The sequence below is a fragment of the Chaetodon auriga genome, chromosome 3 (genome assembly GCF_051107435.1).
Source record: "Chaetodon auriga isolate fChaAug3 chromosome 3, fChaAug3.hap1, whole genome shotgun sequence".
Lineage (NCBI taxonomy): Eukaryota > Metazoa > Chordata > Actinopteri > Chaetodontiformes > Chaetodontidae > Chaetodon > Chaetodon auriga.
In genome coordinates, this window is record NC_135076.1 from 2,417,763 (window position 1) to 2,438,109 (window position 20,347).

At 40.6% G+C, this 20,347-nt stretch overlaps 1 protein-coding gene across 1 annotated transcript; it reads right to left on the minus strand.

Annotated features, from left to right (window-relative positions):
* Positions 1-18,367, minus strand: artn (artemin). The gene is given in 6 exon segments (XM_076725712.1): positions 1-410; positions 4,061-4,235; positions 9,378-9,395; positions 9,398-9,460; positions 9,733-9,794; positions 18,244-18,367. Coding segments are annotated over 6 exon segments (852 nt in total).
* Between the last annotated feature and the right edge of the window lie 1,980 nt (positions 18,368-20,347).

Genomic DNA, 20,347 nt, shown 5'->3' on the forward strand with positions numbered 1-20,347 from the left:
TCATCCCATGCAGCTGCAATTGGCTGCTGAGAGCCACTTAATTGTCTGCCATGTAGTCTGGGTGTTCATGAAGGACACAGTCTCATAGCGGGTGGGACGACAGCAGGGGTGACTACTGACCTTCTTGTCAGATATGCTTCCATTGTCCACCAGAGCCTTGAGGGCCAGGTCATAGTTCTTTCGGGAGCTGTGGCATGTGCCAACACAGTACTTAAAGAGGATTATCTCGTCCGAGTCGTACCCGAGACCAAGATCCCGCACCCGCATCTCCTTCCTCTGCAAGTGGCAGTCGTGGTTGGTCTTCGTCTTCTTGCGGTTCCTCCTTGACATTCTGACCAGGGTTGGGTCATGAGGGGAGCGGCGCCATCTGCTGTGCTGGATTTTGTCTTTCTGCATCAGTGGCCACTCTTCTACAAGAAAAAGAAAAAAGAGATGTAACAACTGGGTGGTCAATTATTTGATTCAACATCAACATTACAGCTATTTTTCTATTTATGTTTTTCCATTCTGTACACTTCTTTATTTTGACCTCTTTATGCCAATGTGCCTGCTCTTTGTAATACTTGCTGGCTGTAATGACTGCATTTCCCTGGTGTGGGATCAATGAAGTCTTGTCTTATCTTATCTTATCTTATCTTATCTATCATGTGTAGTATTTGAAACTGTCTGACTTCTGTGATAGTATCAGAAAAGCAGACAGAGATCTCATTTTTGCTTCCCAAATTAAGATTTCATGTGAATTTAAGAACATTATCATTACTTTCTTAATGAGATACAATTCCTGTTGAAACAAACTGTTAAACAGTGAGGATCACTCCAAACAAGTAGGGGGCAGCATATCCCCAGAGTAACTGCTAATTGCTGCTCACTATACTCTATGCTGTGGCTGTGGCTATCTATGACAGCAGCTAGTAGAACCATCAGCTGACTCGAGTCTACCCAAAGGGGGCAGTGTGTTGATGTTTAGATTTAGGGCAACAAGACCGGGCTCAGAAAAAAAAAGGAGCTGACAGATGCTAAACTGCTCTTGTAGTGTTGACCTCAATTCTCAAATTCCTTGTGTATGTTGATGTATTTGGCATGATAACTTCGATTAGTTAAACTCAAGGAGGGTGTAATGTAATTAATACATTTAATATGATAACAATGCAATTTTAATAAATTTTTAGTTTAAGTTAAATTTTACATTCAGTGTGATTTCATTTAATCTAATTGCATTCATCAGTCAGTCAGTCAGTCAGTGTTGATGAATGTTGTATTTCACATTCACTGGCACAAACCTGTCAACCAGTCACTGAGTAAGGTGATTCAGAAAGATGATGAGATAATGAGCATTGAAACTGTGAGTGAAATTAACTGGGAGTGAAATTCCTTTGGTTATCAGCTGAGTGGTGCAAAATGTACTGTCACTTTACTGGGTCATTAACAGATGCTTTCTCAGTTACCAGGAACATTTCAAATTTAGACTTCTGATTTACTGCGATGCAGACCTTGCCCATGTGTTTGCCTGATTTCCTAGGTGAAGAGCACTGGACCCTTTCAGTCCAACTCTGCTCAGGAACATTTTGAACCATGGTAAAGGATGCCACATGGGTTTGCAATATTTCACATAAATACAACTTTCTCTTGTTTTAGTTGAGTTTGGCAATGTTCAGGTATTTGTGTGTAAATGTAATAAAAATTAGGATTGTTGTGTGTGATGTTTGTCAGTGTGTCAGTCATTTTCCACCATTTTCCTAAATACAGCTTCAGAAGGAAGAAAAGCAGAACTTAGGTTTGCCTGACAGCATCAGTAACTGCTTCGATCACTGCAGTAACTGTACAGTAGCTCTTCTTGGATTCTCTGTTCTTACAGTATACATAGGGTTGGCAGCATGTCCAATGAAATCTGGATTATACAAAACTACCCTTCTCAATAATGGTAACTATTAAAAAATACATTATTTCTACAATATGACTGACAGATATTCCACCACTTTTACAGACTTTTATTAAATAGAGCTTCCCCCAGCCTAAGCCACCGTAGAGTCACAACATCCACAATACTAAAATGATCCTAATGATGAGCAGCTTCCAGTGATGGACAAAATTTCACTCTTCCTTGTCTGTATCATACAAGAGTCACAAATAGAATTAAACACTGAGCTGTACTGTACTGAGCCTGTACATGTGAAACTCTACTTAAGCTGCAAGCAGATACAGCTTTCTGTGTTTTATCAAATATATAAAACAAATATTATTGATTTAACCGACTCAATAATAATTCAGTCCATGGTGTGGTGTGTCAGGGGGTGGCATAGTTCGGCTATTCTTTTATTTAAGTTTTTTATTTTTTATTTCTGTTTGTTAGTATTATTAGACAAGTATTATTTATCATATAAGAGACTGAAGTCCGGTTTGGCCACTTACCAAACTGACTGGCAGAATTAACAGGTGTACAATCCACATTGATTCATCTCATTTCTCTTCTCGCTGTGATGAACGGGACTATGATGTATGTCAGAAACCTGCACATTGGAGTGATTATTTTTACCCTGTTGTACAGTGGGGCCCTTGTTCATTTGACCAAGGCCATACTTAGTGTTGAAAACTACCAGGCAATTTCCAAAGGCTACATCAGTCATGTAGGAGTGACATGCTGCTATTTCATGGCCCCCACTTCAGATTTATGAAGGTGTGTTTTCAGCATCTCAGCTGCACAAAAGCTGAGTAATTATTCAATGAAGGATGACAATGAAGAGTGCCCTTCCCCAGCTTATAAAAGCCTAGTAGTGAATGCCTGCAGGCAGCCAATTTAACATGGCCCCTGCACAGAAGTGGAAGAAAATGTTTCATGCATTCCCTCTGGGCATTTCTTCTAAAGTTTCCCGACATACTAAATGTCAAACATTTCTACATTCAGACATCTATTTTTGTAAGGGGTAGATTATATATCTCAAATTCTAATGACATGTCACATTTTGAAGTGCAGTTGAGGAGGATTATTTGTTAGGTCAGGTAAACCGCATCAGTCATGTCTTCAAATGCTTTAAAACAAAATATGTTAAAGTTTGGCAGTTGTGATTATAATGGGTGTTGTGTTTATGCAAAGGCAGAACTAATAACATTGTTTTAGACCCACAAAACTTCCTGGAAGGAGTTTTGGGTGGATGATTAGGTCAACAAAACTTGACTTTGACCACTGTTAGTTTCCTGTGACCTAAAACAGTCAATATTGGTTTCTTTTGACCTTTGACCACAAAGATTTAATATCCATAGCAAATCAGGTATTTTAACCCAAACCATGACCTTTCCTCATCCACAACCAAATAGTATTGTGTCTAAATCTAACCATACCAAAACTACAAAGGTAACCTTGCCATTTCATTTGGAGGAATTACTACAACTACGTGACCAATCAATCCATGACTCTCTGATCCATCTATGAAATGCTAAACATACTGTACTGTACCAAAGTAAAGCTTACTGACTAGTGGACAAAGACGGTGTTTAAGGAGATTGCATTTATTTGCTGGACATTTGCCTAACCTTGACCAAAATCCAAGTCTTAGCTAAATCAGAAAATTTCATGGTTTACCTTGTGCGGACCAGCTTTTGGTCCCCAATTGAAAGATGATATTTAGGTTATTTATTCTAATAATAACTTAAATGTTTGAATATTTAACCTCGTTGGTTTATACAGTAGTTTGTGTTCTGTTCATTGTACTGACTCAAACTAGGCATCTAACCTCAAGAGCCAGATATGTGAGCCAACAGAAAATCAAAATGACACACTGATAGGACAGTCTCCAATAAATGACTAAATTCTGAAAATAAATCTGTTCCTGTTTCATTGCATTTTATTATTGGTGTGTAAGGTTTGCCCGATTGAGCACTGACTGGTAATTCCCCATTCATAGCCAGTCTTTGCAGAAAATGCGCAGAACTGACCAGTCCAGACTACACTACAGAATTTGTTAATGATCACAGTAGATTGTTTGACCGTAAAATAAAGTAAACCACCACCAACAATAATAAATGCTGATATCTTGCAGATGAAATAATAAAATGAAATACTTACCAGAAGTTTCACTCCAGGGTATATGAATGCTGCCCTCCTGTTCCAGGTCCTCTGCAGAGGACCAGGAGGGTTGGCGAAAGACACTCTGGAGGTTTGACTGAGACTCTTTGTTGTCCTCCTCAGACAACACATCTTCCACCATTGTGAGTAATGATGCCACCACCCACAGCATCACCTGACAATATCAAGGAACACATAATGTCATTTGGCTGGTTGGTAAGGGAAGCTGGAAGATTCAGTGATTCACTTACACTTCATCATGAAGCCTATCATCAAGTAAGAGAGAGCTTGCAATCACAAAGACACATGCGCTCAGGCTAAAATGTTTTCCACAGGAACTGCTAAATGGTGGGCGTGTAAAAACACTAATCATTTGATGCAGAAAACCTGATTCCATGGTACTTTTGTGCTACCCGGAAGTATGGCTACCATGCATTGTGTCTTCCAATAGTGGTTAACAACCCTTTCTGTTAAACAGGTTTAGCAAAAACACTGGACAATTAAAAGAGCAACCACCAGGGAGAGAGGAGAGTCTGTTCAATAGTTGAACCGCAGATCGAGGAGAAGTAATGCGGTGTTCAACCGTGGAACCCTGGACCAGCTCTCTACCCTTGCTAGGAGGCTGGAGGGAGCGTGGGAGTTTTCCAAATCAGTCCAATTGTGTTTTTGTGGATTTGGAGAAGGCCCATGACCGTGTTCCCAGAGGCATCCTGTGTCCCCTGTACTGACGAAGTGTGAATCTGGTCCATGTAGTCAGTAGTAAGTTGGACCTGTTCACGGTTAGAGTTGGGATCCGCCAAGGCTACCCTTTCTATGTGCAATTTCTTGGTGCAGCAGAGTGGTGGAAGGTGTAGGGTTTGATGGCCTGAGGATCTCATCACCTTTTGTGGATGATGTGTTCCTCTTGGCGTCACTGAACCACCACCTCCAGCTCTTGCTGGGGCAGTTCACAGCCGAGTGTGAAGCGGCTGGGATGAGAATCAGCACCTCCAAGTCTGAGGCCATGGTCCTCAGCCGGTATCTTGGGGTCTCGTTCACGAGGGAGGGTAGGAAGGAACGGGGGGGCAACAGGCAGATTGGGGGGGCGGCTGCAGTGATGCAGGCACTCAAGTGGTCCGTGGTGAAGAGGGAACTTAGCCGGAAGGTGAAACTCTCAATGTACCATTTGATCTATGTTCTGAACCTCACCTATGGTCATGAACTTTGGGTAATGACCGAAACAGTGAGATTGTGAATACAGGTGGCCGAAATGAGTTTCCTCCGCAGGGTGGCTGGGCTCAGCCTTCAACATAGGGTGAGGATCTCAGACATACAGGAGGAGCTCACAGTAGAGCCGCTGCTCCTCCACGTCGAGAGGAGCCAGTTGAGGTGGTGCGGGCCATCTAGTGAGGATGCCTCCTCAATGTCTCCCCACGGAGGTGTTCTGGGCATGTCTGTTTGTAAGGAAACCTCAGGGCCGACCCAGGACATGCCGGAGGGATTATGTCTCTCGGCTGGCCTGGGAATGCCTAAGGATCCCTCAGCAGGAGCTGGCGGAAGAGGCTGGGGAGAGGGCTGTCTGGGCTTCCTTGCTGAGGCTGCTGCCCCTGCAACCCAGACCCGGATAAGCAGAAGACGACGACGACCACAACCACCACCAAAATGGGTCATTGTTGATACACCCCTCTCCACTGTAGAGTGACAGTAAGTGACTCTGCATAATATGCTCAAAAAAGTCACATGATCAGCACTTAAAAGTCACAACTACTGACATGTGTGCTTGCTGAAGGGGATGGTATTCCCTACAGTTCATGGCAGTGCCCCCCCCCATCCATAAAGTGCCAAGGTATAGTTTTTAGCACAGCATTGTCAGCTGAGGACAGGTGGTATGTCAAACCCCCTCTGTTCAGGGAGGGCTGCTCCATTTTGACATAGACTGCCTCCTTGATCCCTCTTTAAAACCACCTGTTGTCTCTGTCTAGGATATATACCTCGTGATGTTATAATTTTAACATGTGTCAACCTTGGGATTTTAAAATACGGTGTGTGAGGTGTGTATTTTTTGGCAGAGTTACTTCCTGTCACTTTACAACAGAGGAAAGTGTATGTACACAATTTAATTGGATAGCATTTTTTAATAAACACTTTTGACAGTTTACAACCTGGATGTCTGAAGAAATGAGTCCACATAGACACAGGAGGAAAAAGTACAGGTCTTTTACTTAAATAAAAGCAGCAATACCACAGTGTAGAAATACTCTGTAACAAATGCTCACTCCACACATGCACAGGTTTTCGTCAAGGCCTAGCTTTTTCCATGACTTTTGGCCTTTCGTCCTTTTGGAAAACTCCCTCCAGGGTGAAGAGATTCAGAAACTTCATTTGCAGTATTGACGTGTAAATGGGGGAAACTGTGACAACAGAGTGTGTACCGTTAGATCCTGTGTTTGATGTCAATTCATGGGATCTTACTTCCTTTGTTTACATGAGGTGATTTTGTGCAATTCTGGATGTGGCCAAAATAGTGCTGGTGCTAAACATGCTAACAGGACTTTTTACATGTTCACATACATATGTAGAGTTACTGTTACACTTTTATTGATGAACAGAGGTTAGAATACCCTAAGGAGGTCACTGCTATATAATCCAACACTCCCATGAAACAGACCCCACTGCCAGCATCACTGGTTTTGGATGGTTACCATTTTACTATGGCAAAAGCGCTCATGCCTTCACCATAGTTGATAACAGCTTTTTTCAAGCTTCTGATATTGAAGCCCATAAGAACAGTGATGTAATGCAAACCTAATGCCATGTTGGCCCATCAGAACATGGAAGCCGATATGGGACATCATTGAAATTAGAAAATGCAATTGCACAATAGCATTATCATTTCCATTTGTGCATGTGTTTTTTGGGTATAAGTGAAAATCAAAATGCAATATACCAATTTACGTTTTCATTTTTACATTTTTACATGGGTGCTCAATGACCATGGTAAAATGAAAATGGAAAAGCTGTTGGACATTTCATTTTTCAAAGGCTTAAACTTCTCTAATGTTCAAATGCAATAAAGTGCCTCAAATCTACTGCATGCGCATTTCCATGTCATCTTGCTGTAAAATGGACAAATGAAAATGAAAATGGAATTTTCTAACAACTTAAAAAAGAAAATAGCATTAGATATTTCATTTTCAAGAAGCACAGTGGAGAGAGCAATTACCTGCGAGGTTCCACTAGTGGACTCATATCGACAACCATAAAGGCTGGAAGTCACACTGCTATGACTACTACAACTACAGACTACAACCATCTCCATGCATATTTGCTAGTAGTAAATATCAATAGATGCAATTAAAGTCTCTTGAGGCCACCTGGGATATGCCAGCAAACTGGTATGAACTAAATGAGGCAACTTTGCTGAGAGGAACACACCAAAGAGCAAGCGACTCTGATTGAAGTCCTGTGTTACAGACTTTCATTTGCCTTTTCATATTGTCAACTTCAGAGTGTGATGTTTATGAATGGGATGCTGTTTCCCCTATTGCATTTGAATATTGTCTACTTTAGAGCAGGTTATGTCTTTGAAAATAAAATATCTAGTGCCTTTTCATTTTAATTTTCAAGTTCTTAGAAAACATTTTTCATTCTGTCCACTTTAGAGCATGGTGAAATGTACATGTAAATGCAATAGACTGGTGGTGCCTTATTGCATTTGAATCATGTTCACTAACGCCTATATGGCATTAGGGTTATGTTAATATCACTGCTGGTTGTTGGTTTGGCATGTTCTTAAAAATGCTTCAATTGTGTTTTCGTGCTTTTCATATGGATGGAGATTATTTAAAAGTTTTTTTTTTTGACAAAATTTATTTTGACAACAATTGAAGAAGAACCCTATTTAGAAAACACCTAACTTTGTGTGGACTAGGCTGCAAAACCTACAACAACTACATTAATTGATTTCAAGCAGGAGGCTATTGTTCGGGCAGAGACAGTTAAATGCTACTGTGTTACTGGAAGCTTCATTGTTATATAAGCTTTACTATAAAATTAACAGGCCGCTGAGTCCTGTTTTTGCTGTCTGAGATACCTCAATCATTGTTGCTTGTTTCTGTGTGCTTAGCACATTATATTGATTGTGTGTCCCACACCATCAGGCTTTGATTTGTGTTACTTTTATGCCACTGCGGTAAAGCCATTAAGCTGCACTTTATCAATTAAAAAACCAATGTCACGGCTGATGAACTCTAAGCTGAGTTTGCATGCCAGGCTTCTGTGTGATAAAGAGACAGTTACTGTGTCTTTCAGCGCCAATTAGGATATTTTCTGCTTCACCTTGAATGCCTTTCCCACTCTACTTTTGCTAATCACATATACACACTTCCAGCAACATTACAGGCATTCACGCACATAGGTAGTACAACTCAGCGTGCTCCTCACCATCTTATGTTCAGAGAAACACATCCTACATTGTGCTTCTCATATCTCTACCCCTCATTATGTGGATAATTTCACTTTGAACCAAATAATTTTACTCTGAACCCAAAATGTTCAACCTACTGGTGGTGTACAGTGAAAGTTACATGAGTGATTGAAGGTACCTTGTGGAGTTGTTTTGCAGATGAAGTTCTGTTAACATTCAGTGATTCTCTCTCTCTCTCTCAAAAAAAAACAAAAAAACATTGTGTGTATTGTCATGGCCGCAGGCTGTCATTTGTTATATCTGTTTACATAATGTGAGCCTACCAGAGGGCAGAGGCCAATAGAGATAAGTGTGCGGAGCAAGTTTTTGTGATCACCCTCATCCCTGAAGCATTTTGGTTGAGTTTCTGTCTGCATCTATTTATTGATCTACTGAAACTACCATTGAGTTCTTTGCATGACTGTTGACATGAGGAGAGAACCTGACCAAGCTGGCCTAACGGCACAGTTGAGTGTACAATATTGTGGAAGACGTGTGCAGTGATGGTGGAAAGCCAGCAAAGCTCTCCTTGATTTTAGGAAAGGCCTACATCCTATTGAAACCACACTGAAAATCAAGGCACTCAGGTATGTTGTGGTTGTTTGTGGCTGGTACCACCATAAGGCTCAGTGGTAATTAAACTCCCTAAAACAAATAATCTAACTGATTCTACATGTGTCGTGTATCGCAAATATGTTGAATGCATTTCCTTCCTAATGAAACATATGCATAGTGGATTTTTGTATTGTAGATTGGGAGATATTTATTTAGATAGCTGAAAACTTTGACCTGCTTTCACCAACTTTCTCTAGAGTGGCAAGTTGGACTTTGTTTTAGTATATGCATTTAATTTAGTGATATAGTGTTACATACATTGTGGAAACTAAAAGCTGCCTTAGGTAAGCTGATCTATCCTGTTCCATCAGCTCTTTGACATGGAAATTGTGTCTGGATTCCTTGTGACTGACTTTGAACCTTCAGAAACCCTGTCTCAATGGGCTAGTGGGATACCTGCAGCCATCACCTGCACCTCTTTAATTACTTAATTGACACGTGACACCTTCTCACTGTGGAGGTAAGGTTAATATTTTAACATCACTTATGAAATTAGTTTCTCTGCAGTTTCTGGCAGGAACTTAAGGGCCAGATCAAATGGGCAATGTAGTGGAAACTGACTAATGGTGAAAACCTCCTTCTGATTCTTTTACATACACAGGTTTATACTCACCTTCCAGTTCTTCAAGTGATGCAGGGTAGTCGACGCCTCCAGCCTCCACCAGGTTTTTCCATCTGAAAAAACAGAAAAAAATATTCTTGCTTTCCCTCCAGACAATGACAAAGAACATTTACTTTTCTTAAATCTTTCCAAATCAAAAGAATTTTACTGATGATTAATGCCCTGTTTACCACTGTGACGCGTTTTACTTCGACAGCATGTCACACAAGCATTTTGTATAAATGCTGCCTAGTATTTATATGGACAAGTATTAAAGTTTAGACAGAATGTTTTATCATAAATAAAGGAAGTTAACGCTATAATTAAAACTTTCTCTTCACAACTTTGCTGCTGTACTTTGTAGCAGACTGGAGAGACTGCTCTGCTGTCAGTCAGTCATCTACACCATTCTGTTCTGTCATTTACAGGTGTAAGCAATAATAATGTGTTACACTGCAAAATGTTTTGTTTCGTTGTTTGAGATTAAACTGATACTGCGTTGTTTCTTTGATCTCAGTTCTTGCCTTGGTCTCAGTCTCCCTGTGGCAGCCAGAAGGCCTCCAACTGAAATGTCCCATGAGAGAGCTTTACAAAAATATTATGTTAATATTATGCTAACGGGCAGGCCAGCTAATACTACAGATTTAATCAATTCCTGCTGCCTCTGTCAGGGCATTCATGCACACATTAATGGATGTGAACTGCATTGTAATGCAAGCACAGTTAGGCAGACTAAAGTTAGTTTACAGTCCTGTGGATAGACCGTGTCACGCCAATCAATATCTCTCTGATGCTGGATGGCCGGCTTGCCAATGGATAGGTGCAGGTGCTGCAGCAATTGTTAATCAATCATTATGTTGTTGTTTAATATAGTGGTTTTAAAAAAAAGTACGACAATATGGCGCCTTCAAACTCAAGTATTCCACGCTTGCTGCCAAAGAATAGAAGTTGGGATTCACCTATATGCCAATTTTATAGGAGGGGACAAATAATAAAGAATTTGTCATAGGCAGTGTTTCACAGCTAAACACAGTAAGCTTACATGCCAAGAAAGGGAGCAAATGATAAACAATTTCATTAAGACAGGATTTCATAAAGTTTATAAAGTTTCCCCCAACTCAGCAACTCACAAAAGTGGGCAATTTTTTATGCCAGTCTGGTACTTTGTCCCAGGGTGACAAAGCAGTACATTGCAGTTACTGTACTCTTTAGATTTTTTCTCCTTTCTGGTGTGGTTATTACAGCCAACAACACAATATACAGTATTTCTCTATGTGTCTCTCTCGGTTTGTGAGCCTATGCAATGAACATCTATTGAAAGACGGCATGGTTACTATAAATGTTTGTTTTCTGCATTAATGTGATACAAGGATTATGCCCACTTTATAGATTGCAGGTATGTGTGGTACAATATCAAAAGGTTGTGATGTCCTCATAAAACATATAATAGTTTTATTAGATTAGATTAAAGATATTTATTAAGCCCCAGTGGGGAAACTCAATTGCCACTACATCAACTCAAACAGACAACACACAACACATATGCTGCATTCGCAGTAGAGAACAAATAAACCACACCTGAAAAAGCCATTTGAGACATGATAATCTGCTGAAAAGGATCTGAACCACATCTTTTGGTGTTGCTTAAAAAAATCTGGCTGCTGCTGATCTGGTTGGTAGAACTCTGAGGCATCACTAGTTGGTCACTGAATGAGCTTCTGAGTCCATTAAAAACACTGCATAATGGATTCAGTTTGGCCCTTCTCCTCTCTACAGTTCCCTGAGTCTGGAGTAAGGCCAATCACTGAGTCAGCCTTTCTGATCATCTTATTGATTCTCTTTTTATCATCTGCAGTGATGCTTGCAAGGACTCCCTGTTATCAAGAGCTGGGCCCCCTTGTAGTGTACTTGATCAGTGGTAGTAAGTGGTTATGTTTTCTGTTTTACATGACGCTGCCTCACAACCAGGCCACACTACTGGCTACATGTCTCCATGACTGGATGTGTGTATGTATAAGAAGCAAAGAAATCATGTAATAATGCACTGTAGTTTTTTGTCTAGACATTGAAACTGTCATGTCAGCAGTCAGTCAGCAAGGACAGAGCCTGTGTAATTTGTAGTTTCTCAAGTTTTGCATTTATTGGTTTTTCATTTATCTGTTGATGCGTGATTAGTAAATGAGCAGTTGGCATAGCACATCAGTTTGAAAGGTGGGATAATCTGGAGCTGTTTTCTGTTGGCAATGCATTCTCTGTGACAGTACACAATGTACTCCTGTAATACCACACAAATAAATGTCAACATAACATAGCATTATGCTATGTTACAGCACGGCCAAAGCTAGTAACTTAACTAAATGTGACAACACCAATCTTCATCTACTATCACCTTCTGAGGATAAATGCAGAGAATTAACTTTAATTTTGATGGAAAAGGGCAAGCCATCTTCTCAGAAGGACTGGAAAATTCTGGTGTGTGCTGACCATTTTACTTCAGACTGCTTTGAGGGGCATTACAAAGCTAAGAGCTAAGCATGGGAACCAGAGTGCGAACTACGGGGGAGCCAGGGGGAGCTTTGCTCCCTTGGCTTAATGGGACATGAGCTCCCCTGAAAACATGATTTGCGAAATTTTGGGGGGTCTCTAAAATATTGGCAATATACTATTTTTGCCTTGCTACCTTTCTGTATTGTCATTGTGATTAATCATGTGTTTTATTGGGCTATTATTGATGTATGATTCATGCATAAGGATGATTCACTCTAAGAAAGATATCGTTGTGCATGCTATTCTTGCAATCACCACTGAAGCGTAGTGGCGCAATATCAAATTTCACACATTAACAGGTACAGGTGAAAGATCAGACGGAAAAAAAATGGTATCACTCAGTCTGCCTGCGAAGTTGCCAATATTTCTCTGTTTTATATTCAGCATGTCAAGAGATTACTCACAAATTTGGATTTACTAAAAAAAAAATCAAAGCCAATCAACTGTAAAGAGCAACCAGAGCTGGAGACCGCAAATGCTAGCTTGACCGGCACTGATGCTACACCTGCTGCTGGGACTGCTGTCAGCACAATGCCCCGGGTGACAATGCAGGACAAGCCGACAGAAGGTGCTGGAGATGGGGATAAAGGCTTGATGGAGGAAGAGGCCCGTCATGATGCTGACCCCACCTGCCCCTCTCTCCCACCTCACTGGACCAGCCAGCAGTGGAGAGAATGGAAGAACCGTAATACATGGCTGTTTGTTAAAGGTGGACGCTTAGGATGCACAATATGCAGGGACACAAAAATGATTCTGCTGTCTGAAAAGGTGATTGGCCCACACTTATCAGAAGAGTGGATGAAAGCAGCCATGCAAAGAACAAGTTGTGCAACAAAATGTACAAAAACTGTGATAGCATAGCACACAAAAGTGCTGTTGAAGTTGCAGCAACCAAGCAAAAGGAGATTCTGCCAAACAAGGTACTTGAGATCAATTCCGAGTTAATGGAAGAAACTGTAACTTCTTTCAACCTTCTGCAAATGCTGAAACCTCTGGATAACTACTTCTGGCCACAGGGATGCAATTCATTCATTCTGTATGGAGGAAAAGAGGTACAGGCACTTGCTAAAACACTTGGTGAACCAGCAAGAGAGGCAAGTGAGGAGTTCTGTGACTGGAATTTGCAAAATAAAGCTCCAGGCAAAATGCTGGAAAAGCTTTGGACAGCAAGCAGGACATACCTTCCCACTTGATCTGAGTGTGAGAGGGGATTTTCTGCTGTTAACCACACTGACAGCAAGACCAGCAACTGGTTGCGTGAAAACAGCCTCTCATCACTCATTAATGGACCACCTTTGGAAAGATTCGACCCAACGCCCTTTATCACATCTTGGATTAAATCAGGCTATTGCCAGTCCACATCATGGGCTTTTGGACGAACAGCAAAAGCAGCTGATCCCAGGCCTCTGTGGTCACTTCTGTTTTAAGATAAGGCTATTCCTAAGTGTATTATTCTTTGTTGGCACTGTGTTGGATGTGATGAGTATTGATGAGAATTGGATCCCTAGGCAGCCTGGCCTATTTTGGTGATATTTATAATGCTCATGGCATGCATGAGTGTGTTGTTATAGGTTGGTTTATTGATATGTGACCCTCGCATTGATGTATTTGTGCAGGGAAGTGCTCATCTGTGGTAACTTAAACCGTTGTTGATGAGGACTTGATGCCTTGCGGGCAGCCTGGTATTGTCTGCTTTTGATTTGTTGCATATACAGTTCTGAGTTTATAGGCTGTTTGACCTATTCATATCCATTTATGTCCACCAACCAAACCAAGGCAGTATTACAACAGTAAGTACACATGAAGATTTGAGTGAGATCATGACATCGTTTGCATTCACAGACCAATCAATTGGTTACTTGGATTATACCAAGGTAGACACTGTCATTTAAAAACACCTGAAAACAGTAATAATCAGTAAAAATACATGTTTCTTTATCTAACTGCTGGCACAAATTGACATAAATGACAGTGATAACAGTTATTGAATGTAATCTGTGTAACATTGCAAGGCCCTCCTCCAACAGAGTCAACACATCTGGATCACAGGTTTTACCTGAGGAAAGCCTGGAGAGTTTTGCCCTGGTTGACGCAAGGACACTTGGTCGAGTTTTCTCCCAGGTACACCCTACAACCTGCCTTTTAGATCCAATTCCCACACTGTTTTTTAAAACACTCTATGGATTCTTTGAGGAACAGCTATTATACATGGTGAATTGCTCTCTTCAGATGGGTGTGTTCCCCACCTCCTTTAAAACGGCGGTGGTGAAGCCCCTTCTGAGGGAGAGCAATTTAGACCCCAACATTCTTAATAATTACCGACCTGTATCCAACTTACTTTTTTTAAGTAAAATATTAGAAAAACTTGTTTTTAACCAAGTAAGTGACTTTTTAAACAAAAACAACATTTTAGAAAGGCATCAGTCTGGTTTTAGGATGAACCACAGTTCCGAGACAGCACTTTTAAAGATTTTAAACGATATCAGGTGCAACTTAAATAACCACAAGCTCACAGTCTTGGTACTACTGGATCTAACCGCCGCCTTCGATACAGTAAACCATCCCATTTTATTAGACAGACTGAGGCACCTGGTCGGCCTCTCAGGTACTGCTTTTAACTGGTTCGTCTCATACCTCACTGACCAACACTTCTTTGTAAGTTGGGATGCATGTTCCTCAGGAACCCATGAGATCAAGTGTGGGGTTCCCCACGGGTCAATTTTAGGTCCAACTCTTTTTAATCTTTACACGCTACCCCTCGGGGACGTCACCAGGCATTAGCTTCCATAGTTATGCTGATGATATGCAACTGTACATTGCCGTGTCTCCTGATGACACAGGGCCAATTGATGCCCTTTTTAACTGCATTTTAGACATCAAGTCATGGATGGCAGAAAATTTCCTTCAGCTCAACCAGGACAAAACAGAGGTCTTAGTCATTGGTCCTGAAGGCCAGAGAGAGAAACTTTTACCAAAACTACAAGATCTTAAACCAACACATTCTGTAAAAAATCTGGGTGTGATCTTTGACTCTGAGCTTACTTTTATTCCACACATCAAAAACGTAACAAAGATAGGTTTTTACCATCTTAAGAATATAGCCAGAGTCCGCCTGTTTCTCTCTCAGGCCAGCACGGAGGTGCTGATGCATGCTTTTATCTCCTGTCACTTAGATTACTGTAATGCCCTGCTCTCTGGTCTTCCCAAAAAGAGTATCTCCAATCTTCAATTACTACAGAATTCAGCTGCACGAGTGCTGACGAGGACCAGAGGGCTGGAGCACATTACACCAGTTTTAAAATCAAGCATTGGCTCCCCGTGCATTTCAGGATAGATTTTAAGGTTCTTTTATTAGTTTTTAAATGTCTTAACGGTGTCTGGCCTTCTTATTTATCTGACCTACTTTTATCCTACCAACCCTCGCGGACCCTGAGGTCCTCTGGTACTGGCCTATTAACCATACCAAAAGTAAGAACTAAAACACATGAGGAGGCGGCTTTTAGTTATTATGGCCCCCGATTGTGGAACATCCTGCTGGAGAGCCTCAGTGCCGCAGAGACTGTTGATGTTTTTAAAAAGAGGCTCAAGACCCACCTTTTTAATCAGGCTTTCAGTTGATTTGTTTGATTTATCTAATCCTTTAATCAGGCTTCTTATCATATTTATCTTTATTTGTATCTTATTTTAGTTTAGCATGTTTTAACGACATGTTTAGTTGCTATTTATTTCATTTACTCATTTTATTTTATTTTATGTTTATGTCTTAGCTCCAGTGTTTCCTCATGGCCCCCCCCACACTGGGAGCTGCTCCTAGTCTACTGATGGGGGCACTGCTGAGGGGACGGCTCTGGCCTGGATGGCTGGAGGCCTCTGCAGCTTGGTGTGGGGCCTCCTGTCTGTCTGGGTCAGGGTGGTCTCGGGCGGTGCTCCCCAGTCATGAGCCGGGGGCCCTCTCAGTGTTGATGGCCCACAGGTGGCCCAAAGGTGGCTTATTCCTTATCTTGTCTGTATGGGTGTGTGCGTGGGTGTGTGTGTGCATACATGTGTGTCTGTGCGTGTGTTTCTGTATGTATTTATGGGGGCGGGAGGGCTGGGTTTTCTTCTTTGTTGTTTTTAGCCTCTGTGAGGCACTTTGTGTTGCTTTTTAAGTATGAAAAGTGCCAAATAAATAAATAAAGTTTGAAGTTTAAAGTTTGAACAGTTCAAGAACAGTCATCATATTTGATGAGGACATCTTCTGGCACAACGAATGTATTATTTATGGTTGTCAATATCCCACAATCCATTGCACATCTCCAGATTGTTAAATGATGATGAACTGGTGGCACACAGAAGCCAAGAGAAGAAAACTGGTCACTTGGTCAAAGTTTTTTTAAACAGCAATGAACAGGTCTCATACAAATGAGCAACGTATGTAACATCATTGACAAGAACTGGGATCCAATCCAAAATATTTGATATAGCTTATAACTCATTTTATAGCATTAAAATATAAATTTTATATATATTTATGTATAATAAAATAACACAGTGGAACCTTGTAAAACCTGTAAAAGTCTGACAGGATGTAACCACAACAAAGAAAGACAGCAAATGCAAAGTTTGTCATGTTTCTTTCTCTCTCTTTTTTTTTTAAGTTTGTGAACTTTTTTTTTTTAAGACTTAGACTTGATTGATCCCAATTTGGAAAATTCTTTTGTTGCAGCAGCAGGTTAAGCATACACATAAACATAGAATATATACAATAAAGACGAATCAGGATGAGAATAAAACTAAGAGAAAAGAATATTCATAAAAAATATAACTAAGTATAAAAACATAGAATAAGAGCAATAGAATTGATGTTTAATTGATGTTTCTGAAAATATCTCAGCTTCTGTCTGCTTCCTTCAATGAAGCAGACATGGAAGAAGGGTAGGGTACAGGAGGAGATCTGGATCAGATTACGCAACACTGACTGTGAGTGTGTAAATGAATACTTCAATACTACAAGCAGCTACTACAATTCAGAATAGACCAGACTTAGGATAGAGATGAGAAAGGTGAAGTGTAACTTCATTAATCTATTACAATGACAGCAATTATTAAGAATGATTAACAGCCCCACTAGTGGCCTCTTGAGGCTAAAGTGTTCAGTGTACCCCACAATATGAAAGTGTAGGATGAAATAAGTCTGATAACTATTTTTAACTGTAGACCTCACTATTAGATTTCTTCTGGAGATTTCACACATCTTGTGTCACAAGAAGAAGATAAACTCATGGAGAGTTTTATCATCTGGGGAACATGAATGTGCTCAGCAAATTTCATGGCTAGACCAAAGTGGTTGAACAGAGCTCTGGAAATATGCATCACTAAAGAACTGACATGATCATTATAGGAACGCAGGTCATTTTAGGCCAGGGGCCTCCAATAATACATACCTACACTATGGCTGAATCCCATTTCTCTTTTCTACCCCTACCCCTTAGCCCTACCCCTTGTCCCTTGCCCCTTGAAACCTAGTGCCAAGGGGTAGGGCCGAAAGTCAACCCCTCCGAATTGGGACACCCCTTCGACAATCGCGTACGTCATCAGTAGTCGCCGCTGCCTCTTACGTAGGCAGATGCGACAAGTGTTTGCCGGAGATCTCGAGGAATCATGCCGTCTGCTGCTGTGGTAATCTCTGTTGCGTGGGCTATTGGGATCTTTTTACGGTTGTCTGCTGCTAGTCGGAGGAATGAAAGAAGAGACGCCTTCGACGCCTGGGAATGCTGGTGGATCGTTGAGAGATTTTCATCAGGGCTGCCCACAGAGCACCGCTAGTGGCATTCAGCCTGGCAACGGTAACCACGTAACTGAAGCCTCGACTACTATCGATTTTTTCGGGGGATTTTTTACGAGGAAAATGACCACTACACATTGAAACAACGTTAAAATAGACAATAAAGTGGATTTCGTACATTTTAAAACTTTATTCATGGAGAAAATACTTACATTTGTGGACTTCTTTAGTTGCGGAAGCAGCCATCTTGCCGGTCTTGCAAGGCATTCTGGGAAATCTGTCGTACCCCTCCGTTTGGAGTGTGCCTCGGAAAAATCTCCATTTGGAGGGGTACATAGCCCTACCACTTCCCCCTACCCCTCCGTCATAATGGGAATTGGGACACCCCTACCCCTCCACGTGAACGCGCAAAACGGAGGGGTAGGGCCAAGGGGGAGGGCCAAGGGGTGAAATGGGATTCAGCCTATATGTTATGCACCTGCATGTATCTTACAGAACCAATTCAAACCTTGCGGACAAAACTTAGACATATTGACATATATTAGGAACTGACTAAATAAAATACAAATACCCAATGAAAACACATTTTTTTCAGTTCAGTTTTACATTCATATCCTGAATCACTGAAATTGGCTACTAGGCACGGGATTAGAAAAAACTTCATCCATGGACAGGTTAAAAACACAGACTACCTCTTGGATTTTAATTTCTCTTCAGCCATCATCCACAAAAAACGAACAAAAAACACCAGGAGTGTTGAAGATGTTACATAACAGGTCATATAAGACATGAAACCTTTCTGGCATCACATGTGGATATTTGTACATGATTACATCTCTTGGTATAATTCCTCTCTGATAGCAGTACACACACACACATGCAGTGGAACAGTGAGACTAGTCAACACTGTGGAACATTTGAAGTGTCTGAACTAGTGTTAGTTAAAACAAATGAATAATTCAGGAACAGCAGTCAAGCCAGACCTTATTCGTTACACACACTTAGTAAATGAGTGTTGCTTTTTCCCTCACAAACCTGTTCACTGTATACATCTCAGTGAAAAGGACAATGTGGAGCATTCAGACAAAAATGCTTGAGTTTGAGTGCATGACACCAGGGGGACACCATGTTAGTCTCCATTCTGCATTCTGATGAATGAACTTACACAACCATCATCCTCTGGGACGCTTTAAGTCTATTCTGTCTCTAATGCTTTAACGCTACAAGCTTTCTGTGACTTTAAAGTTCATCCAAATCATTTTACACATTCATTAAATACACATAAAAAATCCCTTACAGCTTCTGTAAATATCTAATAAAAAGCTACTGTCTTTCAGAAACTTTATATATAGTCCTGACCCACAGTTACTAAAGTATATTACACCCACACTTTGCCAGCAGTGGAACAATGACTGGGGTCATTGAAATCAAACAACAATCAAACTTGAAGCATGATTGTATCACTATAATATGAAACTTGAAGAACTGAGAACAACAACAATAAAATCCTCTGCAAAGCATCAAAATACTCATTAAATTTCAATGTAATCTGCATTTTAGATATTTCTTGTGTACAAGACAATATTTTGACCTGATAATGGTGCCAGGTCAAGGGATTCTCAGTAATGTTCAGGGGACTATGAATGTCCACAATAAAATTACATGGAAATCCAGCCAATGTGACCACCAAAAACATCCATAATTATCCCATAGGGATCATAAATGTATATTAAAAAATCATGGAAAGAGGAAACACTTAAAGTTTCACTGTGCTTCAAAAAAGGCCTTGTTGGATAATTTAAAGCTCAAATAATGCTTCTGGGATATGTAAATGTCACAGTAGGTTTATTCAAAAAAGGGTTTTATAGGTAAATGAGGGTGGCCCATTAGATAACAGAGGATACAGAACAGTAATTTGGAAAAACGATAGATGCACCTTGTTCTTATCTTGTGCAGACAAATTATCCAAAATGGTGATAATGAATTGTACCTTGTGCACAGAGAATAGCACTTAGAGAACCGGTTATAAAACATGGCCTCAACATACTTCTTTTTCCCTCTATGGCCACTCTGTGGCTTAGTAGATTACTGAATGATTTGCAAGGTTTCCACGTTTTTTCTGGGGAATAAAATGTAAATGACAATGAATTCAAGAGGTGCAGTGTTTAATAATGTCTGTTAGAAAATTACAGCTATAGTCAAAAGTGTGATTGTGACCTACAAAGCCTCCAAAGTCAGTTTAATATCCCTAACACTGTGCATAAACACTGACATCCAATCACACACACTTTGGAACAAAATGCTGTGCCAAATGTC